Consider the following 24,943-nt stretch of genomic DNA (forward strand, 5'->3'; position numbering starts at 1 on the left):
TCGTCAGCTCCAGCTGATTCAACTGGAACGCCATTTCAGCCTGAAGAAAACCACCACACACCTGTGCCAATTCTCTCACAGGCTAGCCAACAATTAATGGTAACCGAACAACTTCCTCTTCTTGACCAACTTACTTTTTGCTGCACACACATTAACAAATACAACGTACCCAGTTCCTAAGCACACCAAACTATACCTACCTATCTTCTGGAGCGTGCTGGGCTCGAGGCAACTTTAAAGGCAAAGCTTCAGCAACTGGAGCACTGAATTGCCTACCCCCAACAGGGAACTAATCCCCACCCAGGATTACTCCAAAAATAAGAAAGACAAAATAATAAAAGAGTGCCCGAAGGAAGAACTTAAAAAGCTCAGCTGAACACTCACCTAACTTAACTGGGAAGGTGTATTTCTACTCTTCTCAAAAAGCAACACAACCATCACACAAAAGCCAAAAAAACAAAAAAAAAAAACAAAAACCCAAACACCACCAATTTCAAACTCCCTTTTCAGATCCCGGACGAGCCCCCACTTGTTACGTTTCCCTGAGGGGTCTAGGCGGTGAGGGGGCAGTAACAAAAAGTGTCCGGGTCAGAAAAAGGAGACAAGAAGGCATGAGGGTTAAATTAAAGAGTTTTATTAAAGTAGCTCAACTAAAAGAGACGGACAAGCCGCTATCACCATTTAAGAAAAACAAAACTCAGGCGTTGGTCAATAAAGTAAAACGTAAGCCAAAAAGAGCAGCTCACTAACTGTAACCACTCACATGGCACTCTGGCCCAGAACTCACCTTTCCCTGGGCTTAAATCTCTTTAATTACTGACGAGAGTCAGCTGCACAAAAGGGAAAGGTGGCACCTCAGGCAGAAGAGGTAGTGGGACACGCCCACACAGGCACCTTCAGGAGGAGGCCCTGCTAGGGCCGTAACAAGTATTTATTATAACTTAAACAATAAAATTATCTTAATCTGCATAACTGCTGCTGATGGCAGTCACAGAGGTTTTCGGGCCTTTCAACAATCAGACCCCCTTTCCCAGGTGACCCAGGTAGGGTTGATCAAGCCCCAGCTATTTGAATTGTTACTATTATTATTATTACTGGGGGCTCTGAAATTTAAGGGGGTGGGGAACAACGCATAGGTCAAAAGAGAATGGACTGTATAGAGACCGATTGCGTCCAGAGGCGAAGCGGCGGTACTTGCAGAAAATAGCATGCATTGGAAATGTGGACCCGTATGAAATACGGAGGTGGAGTAGAAACCCTGAAGACCAACCGCTATTGATGTAGCCTGATATATTTTCGTACCTTGTCTGTGGAGTCAGCACGTACAAGTCGTCATTCAAACAAAGGTAAGTCAGCTTGAGTACTGCGATTGAAATGCGTTTGATTTCCCTCCGAACATTCAGATTAGTGCAGCATAACTTCATTCATCAGGGGGAAATTAGAATGAGAACATGTGGAGGCTCTGTTAGAGGGATAACTTAGTGAGTTCATTGTCCTGAAGAATTTAGTTATTCTTTATGGTTAAAGTGATCACATCCATGAGCTAATGGACCTCACAATACATAATTATGGAAGTGGTAACGTTAATGTCATTAACGATTATAGGAATATTTCACACTTCAACAACCTTCGTTTCAATTTAGGTTTCGATTACAAACGAAAACGCAAAAAAACCCAAAAACTGCCAAGCGCAGAATTCCAATCGACAAAGGCCGCCGTGCCACCATGCAGGCTGTAGATAACAAAGAAAAATACAGATCTTTGGTGGAAAACTGTATGGCAGAACTCGTTAAGCAAGCTGTAAAAAAATCAGAATCAGAATCAGAATCAGAATCAGAAAGGGGTTTATTGCCAAATGTTGAGCAGGTTTACAACATTAGGAAATTGCTGCGGTGCTTCAGTGCAAACATAGTGTCATAAATAGCACTTAAATAGACATGAAAAAATAAAAGTAGGGATAAGAATTAAAAGTGCTACATAGAAAGATATGTGCATGAGATATACATGAGATATATACATGAGAATAAGAATTAAGAGTGCTACGTTGAAAGATATATACATACACAACACGCTGCAGTCTCTGTTTGTCCCTGATAGTCCCTGATAGTGGCTCCAGCGTACCACACGGTGATGGAGGAGGTGAGGATGGACTCGATGATTGCAGTGTAGAACTGCTCCGAGCATTCAAATCAGGCAAAGTCATCAGCCTGGAAAGAGTTTCAGACATCTACAACCAGCATACCAACAACATCTGGGCTAAAATCAAGGATGAAATTGATAAAATCCCCTTAGAGAAGTTCAAAAACTTCCAAGAGGTGATTTTCAAAGCCATGTGTAAAGAGTTTAAAAATGCAGGATTAGCTTTGCTAGCCTTGGAATTAAATCAGCCAGCAATCGAAAATATGATTGCTGAAATTTTCATAAAGGAGGCAGCCAAACTATCGAAGAAACCAAGTTGCATACATCAGTTTTTCTCATCTATAGGCCGACTGTTTTGTTTCACCAGGAAACAAAACAAAGCTGATGTAATGTAAAAGAAATCGTGATATGAAACATTTCTGGAAAACGAATTGGAAACTTTAAATTGGTTAGTTTTAAATGATATACTTAAGAAAACCCTTAGAACGGCCGCGGCCCCTCACTGAGCCTGGTTCTGCTGGAGGTTTCTCCCTCTTAAAAGGGAGTTTTTCCTCCCCACTGTCACCTATGCTTGCTCAGAGGGGTTCCTCTGTTGGATTTTCTTTTTAATAACTTAAAAAAAAAAAAAAAAGTTAACATCAATAAAAGTTTTTTAAATTTTACACTCTGATTTCTGTTTGTTTTCATTGTCTACAAGTTTAATAAATACATGTTATTTGTTATTCAGTTCAAAGTGTGGGTAGAAAATGCTGTGCTGTCATGTGACCTTTTCTCTCATGTGTGCCGTTTTCTTGTTTTATATATATTTCTCCTGTTTGTTATTTATCATTTATTGGAAATCAAATGTGTGATTAACTTTTTCATAAAATTAGTTTAACCCTCTCTGGCGTTGATTTTAGTTTTTCTCAGAAAGAACTTGTTTTCTATATGAATTAATAAGTTATCATTTTAGCAAACATCAAGTTGATGTCCATAGATGTACACACACTCACGCCATCATTTACATACACACACAACTTGTTGCTGCCTTTCATAGTGTGTAACTTGAAGGCCCTGAGTACTTTCTCCCACACTGAAAACACTGGAATGATAAAATTATTTGAACATTACCTAATACGACTGATTCAGGACAGACAATGAGTTATTTTAAACGTTTCTAGCAGTCCTTCACAAACAGGGAACAGTCTGTCTATTCTCTCCATCAGTCAGCTGCTGCTGGCTCTTCCTCCTCCTCTTCCTCACACACTGCTGAGTTTCTCCTGGTGGATCATTAGGGGTGCAAAGCCTCACAGATTATGTGCAGCAGTGGGTCCCTCAGTATGTCCTCACTCTGGACACTTGCAGTTGTCACACATGGAAGTGTCCCCCCCCAAAAAAATAAAATAAAAATAAAGAATGTGAATAAAGAGAAGCTGTGTGGTTGAATAAAACTCGTGCATCAGCCTGTTGCCTTCATCCTGCGGCAGTGCATTGAAAGCATCATTAGTGGGAGCGAAGAAGGTGAACACCACCTGCTGGTTCAGAAGCTCAGTCATACCTGCTCTCTGGATGGCATTGACCAGCATGCTGAAAACAGCAATAAATGATGTTAGATCAAATGGCAACTACACAACAACACACTAACACCTCTGTTTGCTTTCAGTCATTATGCTACACCAAACTTACAGCTTCATGATAATCTAGGCTAAGAGATAACTCACTTTTTAAAAACTACAAAAAAAATGTTTCCCTGATCCTAGTTGGTGCAGTTGCTGCTCTGTGCCTCTGAGGTGCACTGTAGAGTCATTAAAGCTGCCAATAGTTGACAGGGAGTGTTTTTGCTGTACTTTTCCATCAGAGAAACATGATTCAGATGGTAAAGATCCTCACATGAAGCGGTCATCGGCCTTCAAGACATCCATGATGTTTCCCCATTGGTGGAGTGAAGACTTTATCCACTGTGAACTTTGTCATGTGCAATGATACGGGTGTTCTCGATGCACAGGTTCTACAAAAAGAAAAAAATAGTGTTTAAATACATTAAAATGGACTTTGGTATCAGAAAAGATGAGTTCTAGTTTTTATTATTATACAGTTTAGATACTACTGCTAGCATGTCAGAGTGTTTCTGAAATATTTGTTGATCTGATATTTGTTGTGGAAACCTGTGAACCTTCACATTGACTATATTGAGGTTGACCACGTTGATTTTGAAGGTATCCTTCTATTTATTATTATATTGTTTACCTTAAAAAACTGACCAACCAAAGCTTCTTCTCCATAATGTTTGTTGACCTGCAGAGGAAACCTGACCACAGGCCTGAGGGGAATCACAGACGAGTAAGAACTTTTTATGCCAATGTCTCTAAGTGCTACAGTGCTACTAGATTATTGTGTTGGTCTTTTCTTTACCATGTAAAGTTTTAAAAACAAACTTTAAAACATACTTCACATTAAAATGTAATAATTAATGGTTTAATGACAAAGTAGATATTTTTCGATGCGCTTTGAATTTGTTATGTGAAGCTGTGTGGAAAGCAAGATGGGACCCAAATGTATGACTCATAGAGTAATTTGAAACACCTTTTGCCCTCTTACCAGCATATTAAGATCATTTTTCTTTCAATGTTGTTTCAGTGTTTCCCACAGAGGTTTACTGTAACACAGTAACATTTAGACTACATTGTTTTTACAATGTTATATACTTTTACTTATAACATATACATACCATTCCTCAATTGTTTGACCTGCCTTTCTCTCCCCCCACCTCTACATACAGCATAATGCCCCCCACCCAACACACACACACCACTGCAATCACCAGTTAGCCCACTCCCCACATGCACACAGTGCAGCACACTGCCTCCACACCTGCCAACTGCATCACCAGTAAGCCCCTTCCCCACATATACAACACAATGCCCCCCTGAAAAAAGGCAGACAGACGACACTTTTTAATTGTTGGTCAAGACTAACTGCTTGTAAAAAAGAAAAAAAGTCCTGACTAAACAGAGGTAAATACCTATGTTGTTAAGTTAGCTGATGATTTTTTGCCTGGATTTGGTTAGTTAGTTGTTCGATTGCCAGTCTAGCCTCCTGTGAGGAAAAGCCAGAAGCTGCCAGTGATGTAGCCTACTGTCAGTTTCACAGATTTGAAACTTAAGTAGCTGTTTGCTACAATACAGTCACACATTTTGGCATTGTTTACCTACCTGTCATCCCTCCTGCTTAACTCATTGACAGCAAGCTGGTGACTGGGCCATACTGTGCAGAGGGTTTGGCATGTGTGTTGAGAAAACCGCTAACTATAAAGCTAGCCATAAATCCTGGTTTTAAAGCCAGGACCTGATGCTATGAGGGGACAATACAGCCCACTGCAGCAACTGTGCCAGCCTAAGTAGTTCATCCTTCTTAAAATAAAAACACAATAAAATATTGTATTAAGTCAAATACAGTCACCTCAGCCACTGTTACCAACAGATAAAATCAAACTCTAATTCTAAAACTTAGATTTTTACGTAGCTTTTGGTTCAGAAGATGACGTAACACTCCGTATGCTATGTAAAGTGCATCCCACTGCAGCTGTTATTTATTTAGTAGTTTAGAATTGACATGGATCATGTTATGTTATAATATTTGGATTCTTATGTACTTGAGACAGCCTTCACTTCTTTATATTTTACTTCTGAGGAGCCAGAGTTTCTTGTAATTTAATTTAAAGTGGCCTTGAACAATAGTTCTCCAGGCTTTCAAAGTTTTCCTCTGACATGGGCTGTTTTTCACACACATACAATCCACTTCTTAAACCTGACCATTTTCAGGGGAACACAGAAAAGGACCATCAGATTTTGATCCACCATGCAATAGAATCTGGAATGCAGCCAAATGATAACGGTTTTATTTTTCAACATGACAGTGATCCCAAACACTGTGCCAATATAGTATAATTAGATAGAAAAACACACACTGTAACCACAGAGCCCGCACCTCAACATTATTGAAACAGAACAAAAGCCAGCCAACATCCGAAGCTTTGGAATGTTCTTCTAGAAGCCCGGAGAACTACTCCTGAGCACTATTTAAAGAGATTAGAAGAAAGATTGCATAAGAGAGTTCAGCCTGTGTAGAAGTATAATGGTGGTCGAACCAAATATCAACTTACAAGCTCATAAGAATTATACAAACTCTGTTTTTGCCATGCATACTTTTATAAACTCGTGCAACTTATTCACTTAGCACAATATAAAGTCATGAGGGGTGGCTCAGGATTTACACAGTTACTGTATTCTAGTAAATTATGCTGTATTAGAAATTAATCTGTCTCGGCCTATGTAAACTAGTGGCAGATATGTTCAACTTCAGCAACAAAGTGTCTAACACAATAAAGAGACATACTCATTTACAGACATTTGGATTGTTGGAATCAACTAAGTGCACAATTACAAATAATCATTCTTTATCTTTTGCTGAGCTTTTATATACCCAGTTTACCCACGGCTTGAAACAAGCTGCCTTCCAACCAAATTTCTTCTGACACGTTGCATGTATAAACAAAATATGTGATCAACAGGCGTATGGGGCTGCTGTGCTGACAGCCTGAGTGTGTGCCACATTAAGGAGATCCCCTCTAACCGACATCTGCTCGAAGATACATTACTGACACCGCCAACCGCATTCGTACTGCTGATTTTTCCAGCACCTTTGCTTAAACGCAGAACTGTGACAGCAATCAATCCAGCAGATTTTTACAACTAATATGAATTTATTAGCGCTTGTTACCAAATATCTTTTCTTCACGCAAGCATCAAAGTTAGATGAAAAAACAGCAATGAATTCAAAAGTAGTGAAACTTTTTCCGAGTGTCCATGAAAGCACCATAAGAGCTCTTCCCTTTCCTTGCTAGTTGTAGCTAGCACGTTTGCTAATCCGACTACAATAGGTATAGACGACGTTTAAATATACGGAAAGCTGCCTCCGGTAAAACAAAGCAAAGAGAGTATTGCTTTTGTATATGCGATTTCATTTAACCTGCTTAAACCACGGAGGACCGTTCTTCTCAGCCGACTGTGCCAGCTAACGTCAATGTTAGCTGCGCAACGGGAAGTGGTAGCTAAGCTTCTTTTAGCTTACGAAATTAGCTGTGTGCTAGTTCTCCGTCGCCTCAAATGCTTCAATGAATGGGGGCTGATGTGCGGAGAGAAGGAAACAGTCAACAGTGTACGCTTGGTACTAGGCTTATCCGTGTTGTTTTCAAGCTTGACTGGTGCCACCAGAGTAGGAGGACGAAGAGGCTGGAGTTTATTTTGGAGGACATCGACGAGTTCACTAGCGTGATTACGTTAGCTAGTGAACATTACAGCTAACCTTAGATAAGTTTGTTGGAAATGCATCCTCACGAAAAAAAGCATGCACTGCCCAGGTAGTGCAGAAGCGATGCTAGCTTGTTTAACATAATAGACGGAGTGTTTTTGTGTGTTGGGTATTGTAAAACTTCTTCTCCAAATCGTCTGCGGCCAAGTCTTCACCGCAGTTTTTTTTTCCTCCTGAAGCTTTGGTTTGAGAGGAGCAATGGTGGTGTTTTTGGACTGACACTGCCCTCCGTCCCAGGTAGGGGGAGGATTTGGTGGTGATACCCCGGCCTGGTTTGGCCCTCTGTTTACGGATACAGGAGTGACATGCATCATTGACTCGGTTCTTGTTGTATTTTTTGCCTTCACTTTTCACATCACATTAGGTTTCGCCCCTGGGATGCTCCTGTCACTGACGTGATTTGTTATTTGGGGACATTAGAAGAATCACGATGGACACTAAAGAAGAAGAAGGAAGAAACAATTGCAGCTAACACAATTATGGACTCCTGAGGCTCAACTTTGCGCACTTTTATCCCTGATATATTTTTTTAAAGACTGTCACTGGATGGACGCCGATATGTCTGCGTTTGCGGAGTTCGTGCCCCCTCCTGAATGCCCGGTGTTTGAGCCGAGTTGGGAGGATTTCTCGGATCCTTTGGGATTCATCAACAAGATCCGACCTATTGCAGAGAAGACGGGCATCTGCAAAATCCGACCCCCTCAGGTATTTTTTATTTTTTTTTTATAAAACTAAAGGTCTGCAGAGGTTTTTGGTTTGTTGTCTCTTTGTGATCCTGAGCTGGCTTACTTTGGGCCTGCGTGGATTTTACGAAACGCAGCGACGCTACTAGTTGCCATTAGTCTAAATAGAGGTCAAACGAGGCTCAGTTTCTTTTCAGTTTTTAATTAAACATTTTTGGCACTGCTTTCCGTTTGTTGTTCAGAAAAATTGTGGGCGAAAGTGCGAAGAAAATGTAGCTGTTTTCCTCACTCCCACCTGGTGTTTTGGTTTTAAAGTGGTGGCTAGCTAAGTTAAAGTGGAACGATGGTAGACATTGGGCCTAATGGCGTCTACATGCATACATGCAACAGATACATTTAGATTTTGATTTTTACTTTAAACTAGTCACGTGTTGTCACAATGATTTCCTCATTGCTCAGGTTGTTTTGGTGAATGTAATATTTCTTTTCTGTTGTCAATCAGGACTGGCAGCCTCCGTTTGCCTGTGATGTACGCAACTTCCGGTTCACTCCTCGAGTGCAAAGGCTGAATGAACTTGAGGTGAGTTTTCCACAAATGAATGAATAAATAAAATAACTCCAGTCATTGTTTATAATGAGACTGAAGCCATTATTGTTACTGCTTTGGCTGTGTGTATGATAGATAATTAAGATTCAAGATCCTTTATTTGTCACATGCATAGTTATGAGTACAACACGCAGTGGAACGTGTCCTGACACACTCCTTGACTGTGCAAAAAGAGAGAACATTATGTACATTAAGTGAATTATACAAAAGACCACATTATATGCAGTAAGTAAGTGAATTATGTACATTAAGTGAATAAAATAAAATAAAACAATCTTGAAATGTTTAAATTGAAAATCTAAAAATGTACATTGTGCAGTGGGTGTTAAAGTGTCTAGTGCTGTAGTAAAGGCGAGAAGAATCAGGTTGGGATGTGTTGAGAATAAGTCCTCTCTCAGTCACTTATGAATGCTGTGGGTGGGGAGTGGGGCGGCATGTTCTGGTTTAAGACACAGATGGCCTGGGGATAGAAGCTTATCTTGAATCTCTCTGTTCTTGCCCGGATGGTGCGGAACCTTCTGCCTGATGGAACAGTTGGTTGGGACGGGTCCTTCAATATCTGAGCTTCTCTAGGTGTAGATGTCCTGTAGGGAGGGGAGAGCAGTCTTGCAGCAGCGTTCTGCTGTATGGATCAGTCTCTGAAGAGCTTTTTGATCCTTAACACAGCTGTTCCTATACAAGGATGCAGTGTTCTGTTTGAGGATGCTGTCCACAGCGCCTGCATAGAAAGTCCTGAGGATCACTGGGGAGACCCCGAACTTCCTCAGTTGTCAGAGGTGGTACAGGCACTATGTAGCCTTTTTGGACTGGACCTGAATGGGGGCAGACCATGTCGGGTCTGAGGAGATGTGGACACCAAGAAAGAAAAGTCTCACTCAGGGGGGAAAAATACACTGCAGTTTTTATTTTGACTAGGAAAAGGTTATTAAAACAAAACAAAAAGCTGCATTATTATTTTTTTCAGTTTAGTTTTAATTGTGTCCAACGTTTGATGTCATGGATGCCCTTAAAGTCAAATTTTGGATATGTGTTGTTTCAGTTCAGGGCACTAGGACAGCTGCAATGTTGTTTTATATATATTAGAAATGCGCAGATTATCATTATCAGACTGCATTACCTATTTTTTACTGATCTCAAACAGTATTTATGTATGGAAGTTGTCGAAATAGATCTGGTGTCTGGACATACTGTTGTTTTTTTTTTTGTGTGTGTGTGTGTGTGTGTTGTTTTTTTTCCCCCCAATGCAAATTTCTTGGTTTTCCTGGCACCAAAATGTGGAAACAAAATGAATACCAGCCTCTGATTTTTCTAATCTGTCTTTTTACTCTTTCTCTGCTGCTTTTCCAGGCGCTCACTCGCGTAAAGCTCAACTTTCTGGATCAAATTGCAAAGTTTTGGGAGCTGCAGGGATCTAAGATTCGATTCCCTCATGTGGAGAGGAAACTGTTGGACCTCTACCAGCTCAGCAAGGTGGAACCAGTCAGCATGGATGTGTTTTGTTTTGTTTGTTTGTTTGTTTGTTTGTTTGTTTGTTTTTGTTTTGTGTTCAGATTTTTGTTTTTTAACCTAAAAATAGATTTTTTTATTTTTTTTTTGTGAACTTTTGTAAATAAGGACCTAGGGCTGCTCAATTAATCGAATTTTAATCACGATTACGATCTGGGCTTTCAACGATCATTAAAAATGACTGAGCCGATTATTAGCACCTCCCTCAAGCTTTACTCTCGCGCTGCTCCGTGTGGCAAATCGAGCGCACCTCTCTGCATTTCGAACACGTGTCACAACAATTAAGAGGACCCAAGGGAAGCTCGGAAAGCTAAGCAGAAGTTATTTGGAGAGGAGAGTGACTGCCGTTGGTTGAAAAGAGAGGTAAAAAAACCCCAAACTTCAGTGGTGTGGAAACATTATGGGTTCGCGGAGACAGACGTGGATCAAGTAGACACAGTGTGTAAACTTTGCTATGGTGGAGTAGCTGCACCATAGAGCAACACTGCAAAGTTCACTAAACATAGATGTTTACATTTTTCATTTATTTCTTATATTGCAAACATTTGCACTGTTATCAGTATTTGCACACTATTTTCTATTATTTTTTAAAGTCATTATTCAATACATTGTTATTGTTAACCCTTTAAAGCCGGTCAGAGCAGCACGCTCCGTTTTGTGTAACTATTTTTAAATCCCTGTAGAACCTGAATCATGTAAGCTAGCGCAATAATTTTTTTTGCATATGAAACTTACATCTTATGACATCAGCTTGTCCTCGGTCACAGTTTCCTTCCACATAAAGCTTTGCAAAAAATTGCATAAAAAGCGCTTGCAGGAACAAAAACATAATATTCCAGAAACACGCTTTGCCAATCTGATCAGCTGTTCGTAACACTTCCCACATTGAAACAGACGTCAGCGCGAACTATCGCATGTCCGCCATTTCCTGTCCGACACCGGACGTGACGCCATATTCGCGTAAAATGTAGTTTTTTACTTGTAGGCCTTAAAAGCCTATACTGGTGTTTTTATAAGTCATGTTTGACTTTTCTGAATAGTTTCTGGGATGCTTAGAACTCGAATTGCACAGCTGGAAATAGTTTATTTTGATGCACCTGCTGTTTTCTTTGCAAATTTGCATCATAGGATTGTTCTTTCGTTTTTCCTGCAGTATATAAAATTGGTGTATCTCCAAAATAAAACTATGAAGACACTCAAAATAAATTTCCTGTTGTTGTAAACTATTTTTTGCAACTTTTTTGTATTTAAAGTTTTGAGGGATAAACCTCTTAAATTTCTCCAAGTAGAAATATATGTAAAAAAAAAAAAAAAAAAAAAAAACGATTTTCAATTTTTTTGTAGCTTATTGCACTTTTTTGCAATTAATGTAGTTACTATGGACTTAATGCATACATATTATTAAAATATGGGCTATAACAGTTGTATTGATGTATAGCAACTTGAAATGCTCCCACAAATGGCACTACAGCATGTAAAAAAATAATATAAGCTCTGGCGGACTTGGTTCTATGGTAGGTCTTAAAGGGTTAAATAAATATCGTCAAATAATCGAGATCTCAATTTCAGTGAAAATAATCGTGATTATCATTTTTGCCATAATCGAGCAGCCCTATAAGGACCCTTCGGCAGCACAAAAAAAAAGTTGTTTGTTTTTTGTTTTGTTTTTTTACCTTATGATGTTAAAACCTATTTTGGATGATTAGATAGATTAAGTGGTAAGAGCTAAAAAAAAAAATGTTTTCCTTGTGTGCATTAAAGATTGTGTCATCCGAGGGCGGCTTTGAGACGGTGTGTAAAGAAAAATTATGGTCCAAGGTGGCCAGCCGAATGGGCTACCCTGCTGGAAAAGGCACCGGGTCTCTTCTACGTTCTCACTATGAGAGGATCCTTTACCCCTATGAGCTCTTCCAGACTGGAGCCACACTAACTGTGAGTGGTGCTGAATGCTGTTTAACTGCATTTTATATCATAATTGGGAGGAAAACAACAGCTAATATGTTTTAGACCATCATAAGTAGATTCTGAGGTTTCTTGTCTAAATTGCATGTATATGTTTGTACTTAGGGAAGTTTCTCCCAAAACACTTCATACTGTATATAAATGTCCTGTTACTAATAGCTTGTAATAACCTTTGGGCCAAATAACATCCTGGTTTTCTTCGGTAACCTATTCAGTGATCATTTTGCCTCCGATTAGGGCCTCCAAAGGTTGTATGATGAGGGAAATGATGGGGATGAGGTAGATGAGGGAGTTGGCGAGGAGGCTGTAGAGGAAGAGGAGCACGATGAGGAGGATGAGAAGGATAAAGATGGAGAAGGTGATGGATTGCAAACCAAAGAGCGGCTACTGCCAGAGAGACGATCCAGGCGCCTGAAATCAGAGGTAAAGTGAAGCTGCTCAGACATTAACTCAGAGTTGAGTTTGTAACCCATGCTGACCTAAAATTAAAAATGCCATGAGCACTAATGCGTTTCATTGAGTGTAACATTTGATAACATTGTTGCAAATGGGTCATGAAGTTATCATTTGTAGCAGAACAATTAGTCCCCCAAAATAAAAGTTTAAAAAAGTGCTTGACACGTTAACTTTTGGCATTCCCTCTGCACATCCAGATTCCTAACTGTGTCAGGAATGACCGAGGATGTCTTAACATTTAGCAGGATCACTTTGTTTCACAGTCTAATGCTGTTATTGTTGTTGTTCTCTAGCGGGAAAACAAGGAGCCAAAAACCCTTAAAATTTTTGGAGCGAGTCCCAAGATGGTCGGCTTGGAGATCGTATCAGCTGGTAAACAAAAATTTAGATTGACTTGTGTAGGCTTTGTTTTTATGTTTTGTTTTTAAACACAAAAACCAAGAGCCACTCCTCTTACTGTAGTTTTCCAATTCACTTAGATGATGGATTCAACAAGAAGCAGCGGCACCTCAAAGCCCAGGCCTTCGCCATCAAGATGAGACCACGCAAGGAGACCCTGGAGGTCAACTTTGTGAGTGTGATTTCATCATTTCATTGTGTTGAGTGTCAAAATTAACCATGTTATTCAATACCACAACAATTTTTGCATCTTGTTTTGTTTTCCCTTTAAAAAAAAAAAAAAAAAAATGTGGCGCTAACCCTCAGATCGACCTTTATCTCTGCCTTGTGTGTGGACGAGGGGACGAAGAGGACCGGCTCCTGCTGTGTGATGGCTGTGACGACAGCTACCACACCTTCTGCTTGATCCCACCTCTGCAGGACGTACCCAAAGGAGACTGGCGGTGCCCTAAGTGTGTTGCTGAGGTAGGCGCTGAATGTGCTTTTATTCTCCCTGAGCCATCTGTGGTATACCACAAATGTTTCTCATGTCAAAGATTGGTGCTCTTACAGTTACTATAGTACTCATCATACTGAGTATACGGGTGAAGACTGAAAGAAATATATAGAACAGAGAGACAAAAGTCTGTTTCTAGCAACTGACCTAAAGTTTAATTACTCAAATGGGCGTGGCTTCAAAAGCAGTAACTCTAATGAATTGTTCATGCTCCTACACAGGAATGCAGTAAGCCTAGGGAGGCATTTGGCTTCGAGCAAGCTGTGAGGGAGTACAGCCTGCAAAGCTTCGGAGAGATGGCCGACCACTTCAAGTCTGACTACTTCAACATGCCTGTTCATGTATGTGAAATCTACTCAGTAGAGCTAGAATGAGTAAACGGATGCTGCTCTCAAGCCTTTCAGCGAAGACCTAAAACAGGATATGTCATAAGATCCATCTTACACTCCTCAGATGGTCCCCACAGAGTTGGTGGAGAAGGAGTTCTGGCGTCTGGTCAGCAGCATTGAGGAGGATGTCATTGTAGAGTATGGAGCAGACATCAGCTCCAAGGATGTCGGCAGCGGATTCCCTGTCAGGGACGGAAAGAGGAGGCTGATGGGAGATGAGGAGGTGAGAAGATGGTTACACAGTATAAATATCGTAACGTGGTGATGTGTTGCCTTGACAAAAGTTGAAAAGTAACACGTAGAGACAGTATTGTTTAAGTAAACTAAATCTAATAGTAATATTATTACTTAATAATATCTAATAAAAGTAATATTTTTCTGCTCTTTTTCTCCCCCCCCAAAAAAAAATGCCATCACTGATGGGGAGGCACATTTGTCAGCTCATTTTCTCATATATTCTGCTAAAGATTTTTAATTGCACACACATCATCTTATTTTGTATTTTATTGAGTGGTTCCATCTAGCAAACTCCAGCCTCCAGTCTATTTATTTAATACTTTCAAATTTGCTCTGAATAGAAGCACTCTTTTCCTTTCCTGTTAGGATTATGCAAACTCAGGCTGGAACTTGAACAACATGCCAGTGCTGGAGCAATCTGTGCTCACCCACATCAACGTGGACATCTCAGGCATGAAGGTACCCTGGCTCTACGTGGGCATGTGTTTCTCCTCCTTCTGCTGGCACATCGAAGACCACTGGAGCTACTCCATCAATTTTCTTCACTGGCAAGTTTATGAAGTATAGTTTTGGAAGCAGCAGATAAGTAGTAGTGTTGATGAAAACAAAATTCTGCATGTCAGTGGTAATCCTTTGCTTCAGTAGGGCTTTTATAGTTGATCTTATGTTTATGTCTGCCCTGTGGAGTTATGGTACAATAGAAGCCCTAAATATTAAAAGAACATTCTGATGTCTTCCTTCTGTTCTTCAGGGGAGAACCCAAGACTTGGTATGGAGTCCCGGCCTCTGCAGCAGAGAAATTAGAGGCTGTCATGAAAAAGTTAGCTCCAGAGCTTTTTGACTCCCAGCCTGACCTCCTTCATCAGCTTGTCACCATCATGAATCCCAACGTCCTCATGGAGCATGGTGTCCCTGTATGTAGCCCGTACTCTGGGTTGGAATTTGATCTGGTTAAATATTCATGTGGAGATATTCATGTTTATTTATTACATATATATTCCTCTCCTCAGGTGTACAGGACCAATCAGTGTGCTGGGGAGTTTGTGGTTACCTTTCCCCGGGCCTACCACAGCGGCTTCAACCAGGGCTACAACTTTGCAGAGGCTGTTAATTTCTGCACAGCTGATTGGGTGAGGGAGCAAAAATACAAACTCCTCTTTTATTTTAAATATTGAATTTTTTATGTATATTATTTTGCCAAAACTTTGCTCGTTTTTCGCCCATTCTTCAGTTGCCAATGGGCCGCCAGTGTGTCGCCCATTACCGGCGTCTCCACCGGTACTGCGTTTTCTCCCACGAGGAGCTGCTTTGCAAGATGGCTGCAGATCCCGAGAGCCTCGACGTGGAGCTGGCTGCTGCCGTCTATAAAGAAATGCAAGAGATGATGGATGAAGAAACAAAACTCAGACAGGCTGTCCAGGAAATGGTGAATGTTTTTCTTTTTTGTTTTGTGGATGTTATACATGTAATGCAACCCATTCTGATTATTTGAGCATCGCTTTCCTCATTGCCAACAGGGGGTACTGTCGTCCGAGCTGGAGGTTTTTGAACTCGTTCCGGACGATGAGCGTCAGTGCTACAAGTGTAAGACCACCTGTTTCCTGTCTGCGCTGACCTGTTCCTGCAGCCCAGACCGACTGGTTTGTCTCCACCACGCGAAAGATCTCTGTGACTGTCCTCTTGGCGACAAGTGTCTTAGGTGGGATTTTTTTTCCTTTTTTTAATTCATGGCGTAAACTTTAATCATGTTAAGAGTTGCACAAGCTTGTGTTGGTAGTAAATTCTTAAAACAAATTTTCATGTGCAGTTTTTGTCCAATCCATTCCAGGTATCGCTATGATCTGGAGGAGTTCCCCTCCATGCTGTATGGCGTGAAGACTCGGGCTCAGTCTTATGATACCTGGGCAAAGAGGGTCACAGAAGCCTTGGCTGCAGACCAGAAAAACAAAAAAGGTCTCTGTTTTATTGCATTATAAACTACAAGCATTTTGTTCCCTAAATTTAGCTATTTATGTCTTTATTATATCTAAATCCTTTCTCATCTTTGTTTTCTCCTGCTCTTTCTTTCTGTCACTCCCTCACAGATCTCATTGAACTCAAAGTTTTGCTCGAGGACGCAGAGGACAGAAAGTATCCTGAGAACGCTTTGTTCCGTCGCCTGAGGGAGATGGTCAAAGAGGCAGAGACGTGCTCCTCTGTAGCCCAGCTGCTGCTCAGCCGCAAGCAGAGGCACAGGTCAGGACAATGATTTGTGCTGATTTACCGCTCGCAAGTTACTGGGCCTGATATCAGTTTTTTAAAAAGTCTTTTCAGTATTAATTTTGTAGGTGGTTTTGTTCAAAGAGGAACTAAATCTTTGGGGTTTTTTCTCCCCTCTTTTTCTGTGTGCATCTCCAGTAGCCGCCTGCGTTCTGAGAGCAATCGCAATCGGACCAAATTGACTGTGGATGAGCTGAAAGCGTTCGTAGAGCAGCTGTACAGGCTACCCTGCATCATCAGCCAGGCGCGACAAGTCAAAGTTAGTTCCATGTGTCGATACATAGATCCCAATTATAATTGTTTTTTTGTTTTGTTTTGGGGGTTTTTAAATTTAGTTTTAGCCTCTCTTGTGTAATTTTCTCTGCTCCCCCAGCTCATTCAACCAATACTCTTAAACCACTCCCTGACATTTCCTACTTTTCCTTTACCTCTAAATGTGTCTGTCACTGCCCGTATTGCCAGGAGTTACTGGAGAATGTGGAGGACTTTCATGAACGGGCCCAGGTGGCGCTGTCAGATGAGATGCCAGATTCCTCCAAGCTGCAGGCGCTCTTGGATCTGGGCAGTGGCCTGGATGTGGAGCTGCCAGAGCTGCCCAGACTCAAACAGGAGCTCCAGCAGGCCCGGTGGCTTGATGAGGTGAGCCCACATCAGGCGATATTAGTTGTTGTCCTTGCAAAAACACAAGGTTTTCCACTTTTGTTACCAAGCGGAAATGAAAAGGAGTCAACTTAAGACTAACATCGTATTGCTCTCCGTTTCTGTAGAATGTTATCATATTGTTAGAACTATTTAGATTTCTAAGTAGTTATGTGCCAGTGTAAAGGAAGCAAAATCTTTGCAGTGACAGATATGAGTCAAAATCATAAACATCAAAAGATTGAGCAAAACAGAGACTGAGAACATCATCAAATTTCAGGTGCGTGCCACCCTTGCTGAGCCCCACCGCGTCACTTTGGAGCTCATGAAGAGGCTGATCGACTCTGGGGTGGGTTTGGCACCGCACCATGCCGTGGAGAAGGCCATGGCTGAACTCCAAGAAATCCTTACCGTGTCAGAGAGATGGGAGGATAAAGCTCGCGCCTGCCTGCAGGCCAGGTAAGGTTTCACATGTGAATGGAGATCTAAATTGCCCATAAAAGTCTACCTTTTAAAATCAGACGGTTCACACATTTGTTTGTGCTCTTATAATCTTAGACCTCGTCACAGCATGGCAACGCTTGAGAGCATTGTGCTGGAAGCTCGGAACATCCCAGCGTATCTACCAAATATTTTGGCTCTCCGAGAGGCCCTGCTAAAGGCCAAGGAGTGGACCTCCAAGGTGGAGGCCATCCAAAACGGCAGCAGCTATGCTTACCTGGATCAGCTGGAGAGCCTGCTGGCCAGGGGCCGCTCCATCCCTGTGCGGCTCGATCCGCTAGCTCAGGTGGAGTCTCAGGTAGCTGCAGCTCGAGCCTGGAGGGAGAGGACTGCTCGCACGTTCCTCAAGAAGAACTCCACGTACACACTGCTCCAGGTGGGCTGTCATGGAAACATTTGATGTTACTTGTGGCTGAGATGCAGAAATATTTAAATGTCTTTAATTTAAAGTCTGTATGATAATTATAACAAATATCTCTTAGGTCCTCAGTCCTCGTGTGGACATTGGCGTATACGGCAACAGCAAGAGCAAGCGAAAGCGTGTTAAGGAGCTCATGGAAAAGGAGAGGGGCGGCTTTGACCCAGACACCCTGAGTGATCTGGAGGAGAACCACGAGGAGGTGCGGGACCCTTCTACTGTTGTAGCAGCTTTCAAAGCCAAAGAGCAGAAAGAAGTGGAGTCCATTCACTCACTCCGAGCTGCAAATTTAGCTAAGATGGCCATGGCAGATCGCATCGAGGAGGTCAAGTTCTGTTTGTGTCGAAAGACTGCCAGCGGCTTCATGTTGCAGTGCGAACTTTGTAAAGACTGGTTCCACGGAGCTTGCGTCCCTCTGCCTAAGACTGGATCTCAGAAGAAGATTGGTGTGAATTGGCAGAGCAATAGTAAAGACTCCAAATTCTTGTGTCCGCTGTGCCAGCGATCACGGAGGCCGAGATTAGAGACCATTCTGTCATTGTTAGTTTCACTGCAGAAGCTGCCAGTGCGTCTGCCAGAAGGAGAAGCATTGCAGTGTTTGACTGAGAGGGCAATGAGCTGGCAGGTACGCATATAAATTACAATGCCTAACTGGTAGCATCCGAGCTTCTCAGTGTTTTTTCTTTTGGTCTCTGCTTATTACCTGCGCTTATGTTGGTTAAACTTTCTTAACAGGACCGAGCACGCCAAGCTCTGGCCACAGAGGAGTTGTCCTCGGCCCTGGCGAAGCTGTCTGTGCTGAGTCAGCGTATGGTCGAGCAAGCTGCGAGGGAGAAAACGGAAAAGATCATCAACGCTGAGCTGCAGAAAGCCGCTGCCAATCCTGACTTACAGGTACTTTGATCATTAATAATTTTGCATGGTTAGAAATTCTCTTTGAGATACAGATTGATGCTTTGGATGTAAATGTGCACTTCACCAGCAGAGGGCAGGAATCTGTAAAAAGATAAAAAGGCCAGTGGATTGGCTTAGCAGTCTGAAAGTTCACATTTCAGACTGGTGAGCTGAAACCTGAAATTAAATCTACCCTCTAGGGAAATTATCAGGCAAAACAGTTTTTATTCAACAACAAGCTGAAGAATCATTGCTGTTTTGCTTTTATTTCTTTGATAAGTTCAGTAGATAAAAGCTTTCCTGTGAGAAGAAATTTTAAAGAGTACGTGTGTGTTTGTGTGTGTTTCCCAGGGTCATATCCAAACTTTCCAGCAGTCTGGTTTCAGCAGAGCCACGTCACCGCGTCCCTCTGTGGACTACGACGACGAGGAAACTGATTCAGACGAAGACATCAGGGAGACTTACGGATATGATATGAAGGTATGGAAGGCATCAGTGGTGTGATTTAAATTGGGGTGTCATAGGACTTTATTTTGACTTCTTGTGTTGTTGTTGTATGACTGTTTGGCTCCAGGACCCTGGTGAGGTGAAGCCCTACCTGTTCTGTGATGAGGAGATTCCCGTGAAGTCAGAGGAGGTGGTCAGTCACATGTGGCTGGCTGCCACGCCTTCCTTCTGTGTCGAGCACGCTTACTCCTCAGCCTCCAAGTCCTGTGTTCAAAGTGAGGCCGCATTTATTTAATACAATCCCTTTGCTTTGAGTCTGTTTACCCATTGTTCCCTCTTGGCATTTATTTGCATAATAAACAATTACATTAACTACTCCTTGGGAGATTCCCATTTCATACTCAAAATATTTACATTTCAGATCTGGGTACACCCAGAAAGCAGCCCAGGAAGACCCCGCTGGTACCTCGGAGCCTTGAGCCACCTGTTCTTGAGCTGTCCCCGCAGGCTAAAGCCCAGCTGGAGGACCTGATGATGCTTGGAGACCTGCTGGAGGTGTCCCTGGATGAGACCCAGCACATCTGGAGAATCCTGCAGGCCACTCACCCACCCTCTGAGGAGAGATTCCTGCAGGTCATGGAGGTAGGAAGTTCAGCCATTATGCAACCTGATTGCACAGCTGGATAGAGACTTAATGCTGAGATTAATCATTTTTGTTTGTTCTGATGGTGTAATTACACACAATGTATGCAGTAAATGCAGAATAAGAAATGGCAGTGATCGCTCTCATTTGCTCTTTTCCCCCCCCCTCCCCCTTCCTTTCTTTCCAGCCTGACGACTCTCTGATTGAAAAGCCTCTGAAGATCAAGCTCAAAGATTCCGAGAAGAAACGGAAACGCAAATTGGAAAGAGCCGAGCACCACCACATGCTGATGGCTGCTGCAGCTGCCAGTGGAACTTCGGCGATGGGAGATATCCGACCGCCCAAGTCCAAAGACTTAAAGAGGGTGGGTCTGGAGCTCGGCCTTGGGGGTAAACCCAAAAAGAAAAAACTTAAAATCAACCTGGAAAAGAATCGGGAAATGAAGCAACTGGCCAAACGGTTGGCCAAAGAGGAGAAGGAGAGAAAGAGGAAAGAGAAAGCGGCCGCAAAGGCAGAGGCCATCAGGGAGGGGATGGAGAAGAGGAAGGAGAAGAAGATTCTTGACATTCCCTCGAAGTATGATTGGTCGGGGGCAGAGGACTCCAATGATGAGAATGCAGTGTGTGCAGCCAAAAACTGCCAGAGGCCGTGTAAAGATAAGGTGAGCACACCTGTCATTATCCATAAAAAACGAACTAACATTTCAATTCAGTTTCATTTATACAGTGCCAAATAACAACAACAACAACAATCGCCTCAAGGCACTTGCGACCGATTTTCACCATTGCAGATCCAGATGTGTGTTGAAAGGGGTACAAGGGGGAAATCATAGATGTTTGATGGACACAATCTTAACATTAAGATTGTGTCCATCAAACTTAATGATGTCAGTGCGCCCCAGGGTGGCTGTGACTACAATGTAGCTTGCCATTCACACACTGGTGATGGCAGTGTGTGAATGTGTGTGTGAATGGGTGGATGACTGGTTGTGTGAAGCGCTTTGGGGTCTTTAGGGACTAGTAAAAGCGCTATACAAATACAGGCCATTTACCATTTTTACCATTATATAATATGTTGAAAAATTGTTGAATATTCTTAATCTTATTTGTGTCATTACTTTATTGTGATCCATCGTGGTCTCAGAGGTTATTCCCTGCTCACCTGGTTTAAATGTGGACTCAAACCTGGGGAGCAAGGAAACTAAACTGATCTCACATGATTCAAGGTAGTAGACCACATCTACGTCCTTGAAATAGGACTGAAATATAGTTTATTATGAAGAAATTTATGTCTACAAATATATTTTGTTAGTACCTGGTTGGATGCACCTCAGCTCTCAATATTGTTGAATCTTGGCATAGATTCAACAAGGTGCTGGAAACATTCTTCAGAGATTTTGGTCCATATTGATCTGACAGCATCAAAGAGTGGCTGCAGATTTGTCAGCTGTACATCCATGGTGTATATCTCCCGTTCCACCATGCACTAAATGGGTTCTAGAGGACTGAGATCTGGTGACTGGTGGAGTCCTTGTCATGTTCAAGATTCTAGTTTGCGATGATTTGAGCGTTGTGACGTAATCCTGCTGGAAGTAGCCATCTACAAAGCTATGTACAAAGTGTGTATACGGTGGTCATTAAGTGGCATGGTCAGGACATGGTTTTATTTACTGTTGCCTTCCTTTCAGCTTGAAGTAGTCTGCCCATTCTCCTCTAACTTCTGGCATCGACAAAGCATTTTCTCCCAGTGAACTTCTGCTCACTAGATATTCACCCTAGAGATGGTTGTGTGGGGTAAATCCCAGATCAGTAGTCTCTGAAGTACTCAGCCTAGCCCATCAACAACCATGTCACATTCAAAGTCACCTAAATCACCTTTTCCTCCTTGTTCTAATGCTCAAGTTGAACTGCATCAGGTCATGTTGACGTTGTCTACACGCCTAAATGCAGTTGATTTGCTCCCATATGATTAGCTGTACAGCAAGCACGAGCAGAGCTTTCAAAGTCTTGATGTGGATTTTGTCAGGGCTCTGTATCTACTGATGTTCTGCACTGTGAAATTCCCTTAAGCCCATATTGACTGCACGAAATCAAACATACTGCAGTGTTAAACTGTAGGCCTCCATGATTGTGTCGTGATGTTCACATGGTGTCAGACGGAACATCAGTCTGCATACAGAGCCGCTCGACAGTTTGATGATTCCATCTGAGGAGACTGGGAAATACTGTGGTGTCGTTCACTGAATGTGTGTTTGTTTTATTAAACCAGAGTGGATAACAAACATTTCTCACAATGAACATCGGGTACCTTTTTATTGAATAGTAACAGCTGGTAACCGCACTGGAACACCTCAAAGAGAGTTAGACATAACATATTAACAAGGCCACCTGATGTCGTCTTGATCAGAAACGCTACTGCAGACTGCACAAAGTTAACCAGTGGCTAGTCTTCTTCTCTCTTGAGTCTGCGCTGCCAATCAAATCTAAGGAATCATTAGCCCTACAGTTCTGTCCTTTGATTCACCGATGATTTATCCAGGGCATGCTCGTGACTGTAGCCCAAAACGATGGCATAGTGCTGTGTTAGTCGCTACTTTGAAAGGAAGGTAACCTTTAAAAGAAAATGATAATAATTTACTTCAAATTTTTTAGCTTCACGTTACAGCAAAAACCACTTTTTTCTAGCTGCGCTGGTAAATACATTTGTTTTTGTTTTGTTATTTCTAATGTTTTGAAAATCAACAATTGAAGTGTGTCCAAGATGATCTACTCTGTTGTAGTCATGTATTCCAGTAAATAACATCAAACATTAGTTGAACAGTGACTGACTTGTAGCTGTGAAACAGACTTCTTTAATTGCTAATGCAGTATTTTCATTAAAATTCTTGAATTAAAGCTGCAGCTTCTTTTCAAATTTGTTGTTGTGGTGAAAAAAGCAAGTTTGTTTCACTGTCCACACTGACGTGATTGAGTGCTGTTAAATATTATCTTTGAATTTAGTGTCTTGCTTGACAAAGTCATTGTCTCACTCACTCACATTTCTGAATTCATCACGTGAGTTTTTTGTTCTTTTCTCTCCTATTTCCCAGGTCGACTGGGTTCAGTGTGATGGCGGCTGTGACGAGTGGTTCCACCAGGTCTGTGTGGGTGTGTCATGCGAGATGGCCGAGAATGAGGACTACATCTGCATGGACTGCTCCCGGAAGGCCGCCGGTGGAGGAATGACCGTCGAGGAGGTGTCGGAGGAGAGCGTCGTTGTGCTGACAACGTCAATGTGCGGCAGCAGCGTACAGAGTGTGCCATCGTCATCGGTGATTGCCTCCTGGTCATCGGCTTCTCACTTAAACCCAGCGACATCACATCAGCAACAGCAGGATTCTCACCAGGGCAGTTAGCACTTAAAAAAAACATGGGCCAATGACAGAGAACTTCACAATATGCCCAGTATCCAGGCTAGTTTTTTAAACCTCAAGACAAGTTAACAGTTCCTGTAACTGTTGGGAGTGTCAAGCACAAGAAAAACACTCCTGTTTCTGAGTGCTGAGATCTGCAAACAGACTTTACATGTGTCAGCCACAACATTAAAAACCAAAGGCGAGTAAAGTGAATGACCTCGATCATCTCGTTGCAGTGCGTCACTCAGCCGGGAAGCCATTGGTATCGGTATTCATGTGGGTGATACTGTTAACATCCACCCAAATGTGGCTAATTTGCTCCTGTATGACAGAGGTCCTGTTCACAAAAGGCTCGTCATTACACTCGAGGTGTTGAAATGGCCTCCCCACATGTCAGTCCATCCACAGGATGCACCAGAATAAGCCCGATCGCTGCATCTGCTGCAATATCTTGGCGCCCGCAACCGGAAGACACCCTCTGAGGTCCTGTGACCTTGCTTCAAAGGGCCAGACCTGTTTTGATGTCACAAAGGGGACTCACAAAATATTAGGCAGATGGATTTAATGTTGTGGCCTCTCTGTATAATCCCCCTAGGGGTCTAGAAAAACCTGCCGTCTTCATCCTGGTCCTCAGTTCAGCAGTAACAAGGCATTAATAACTTACCTGCAGTCAAACACTCACTTATTCCAGCTGTTGTATTCAGTGGCAAACAGACAAATTTGTTCCCAGCTCCAGGACATTAGTTCCCCTTCTGTCCCTCTTGCCAGGCCCTTGAGACGGTAACATCTCAATAAGTAGGTCTTGACTAGGAAAAACAAATGGTTGTATTGTAGTGGAATTATTTATAATGTACATAGCTTTTAAGGCAGTTAAACCAATGGATTGTGGCTTTTTGTTTTGTTTTGTTTCTCACCTTTAATAAATTCTTCCTAGTCAAATAAGTACAAATTGCAATGTTGTTGTTTTTTTTCTCTCCATGTGACGAAGCACACAAACGACAACCATCTCCTCTTCTAAACTTCTTGTTTGTGAAGGCGGGGGGGGGAGTGACCTCAAGATGTGTCACTGAGTGGTTGATTGATTTCTTTTCAAACTGGTTTAAACCTCACATCAGCTATGTGACATTCATTTTCAAAGCAGGGCCTCGATTATCACGGTGAAAAATTAACTGGTCAAGCTTATACGTATCACTACCTGTACGCAGGTCTGTTGGGCGAGTAGAGGATTATGGAAAGGGTGGGGGTTGTGCTGATGTCCACTCCTGACTCACAGGTCAGATCCAGTGTGAACTGACCCCGTCTGCTTTTGGCAACCGTCTGAGTGAGGCACCTCTATCAGACAGACAGAAAGAAAGGGCAACCATGGTGGGCTGCAGGATACTCAAAGAATTACATAACTTTTGTTTTGTTATGCAGCCACATCTTCCACCACCTGCTGTATGTTGTGTCTTCAGACTCATCCACTGAGAAGACTTTTTGACCAAAATGCTAAACATAGACCATTGTTTCTCCTTTCATCTATCTG

At 42.2% G+C, this 24,943-nt stretch overlaps 1 protein-coding gene and 1 long non-coding RNA gene across 3 annotated transcripts; one reads left to right on the forward strand and one right to left on the reverse strand.

Annotated features, from left to right (window-relative positions):
* Positions 1 to 1,827: 1,827 nt before the first annotated feature.
* On the reverse strand, positions 1,828 to 7,384 carry LOC146555826 (uncharacterized). The gene is made up of 3 exons (XR_014889139.1): positions 7,249 to 7,384; positions 4,009 to 4,126; positions 1,828 to 3,705 (listed from the first exon to the last, which is right to left on the reverse strand). It is a non-coding gene; the product is annotated as an uncharacterized LOC146555826 (long non-coding RNA).
* Positions 6,988 to 24,373, forward strand: kdm5a (lysine demethylase 5A). 2 transcript variants are annotated; one of them, XM_085251205.1, is made up of 29 exons: positions 6,989 to 7,725; positions 7,853 to 8,193; positions 8,674 to 8,751; positions 10,126 to 10,248; positions 12,046 to 12,216; positions 12,484 to 12,669; positions 12,996 to 13,074; positions 13,182 to 13,273; positions 13,408 to 13,566; positions 13,819 to 13,938; positions 14,051 to 14,209; positions 14,590 to 14,771; positions 14,975 to 15,137; positions 15,234 to 15,353; positions 15,455 to 15,649; positions 15,741 to 15,922; positions 16,052 to 16,176; positions 16,308 to 16,458; positions 16,621 to 16,741; positions 16,945 to 17,121; positions 17,402 to 17,580; positions 17,680 to 17,998; positions 18,105 to 18,665; positions 18,776 to 18,934; positions 19,286 to 19,414; positions 19,509 to 19,656; positions 19,803 to 20,023; positions 20,212 to 20,685; positions 23,113 to 24,373. In XM_085251205.1, exons 2-29 carry the CDS (start codon positions 8,035 to 8,037, stop codon positions 23,416 to 23,418), a joined length of 5,238 nt encoding a protein of 1,745 aa, XP_085107331.1. In that variant the 5' UTR covers positions 6,989 to 7,725; positions 7,853 to 8,034; the 3' UTR covers positions 23,419 to 24,373. The 2 variants fall into 2 exon arrangements, with proteins under 2 accessions (XP_085107332.1, XP_085107331.1); XM_085251206.1 differs by having other exon boundaries at positions 6,988 to 8,193; positions 16,624 to 16,741.
* The last annotated feature ends 570 nt before the right edge of the window (positions 24,374 to 24,943 follow it).

The sequence above is a fragment of the Mchenga conophoros genome, linkage group LG17 (genome assembly GCF_057382185.1).
Source record: "Mchenga conophoros isolate Kocher_MC1m ecotype Shallow Benthic linkage group LG17, M_conophoros_male_GT1.1, whole genome shotgun sequence".
Taxonomy (NCBI): domain Eukaryota; kingdom Metazoa; phylum Chordata; class Actinopteri; order Cichliformes; family Cichlidae; genus Mchenga; species Mchenga conophoros.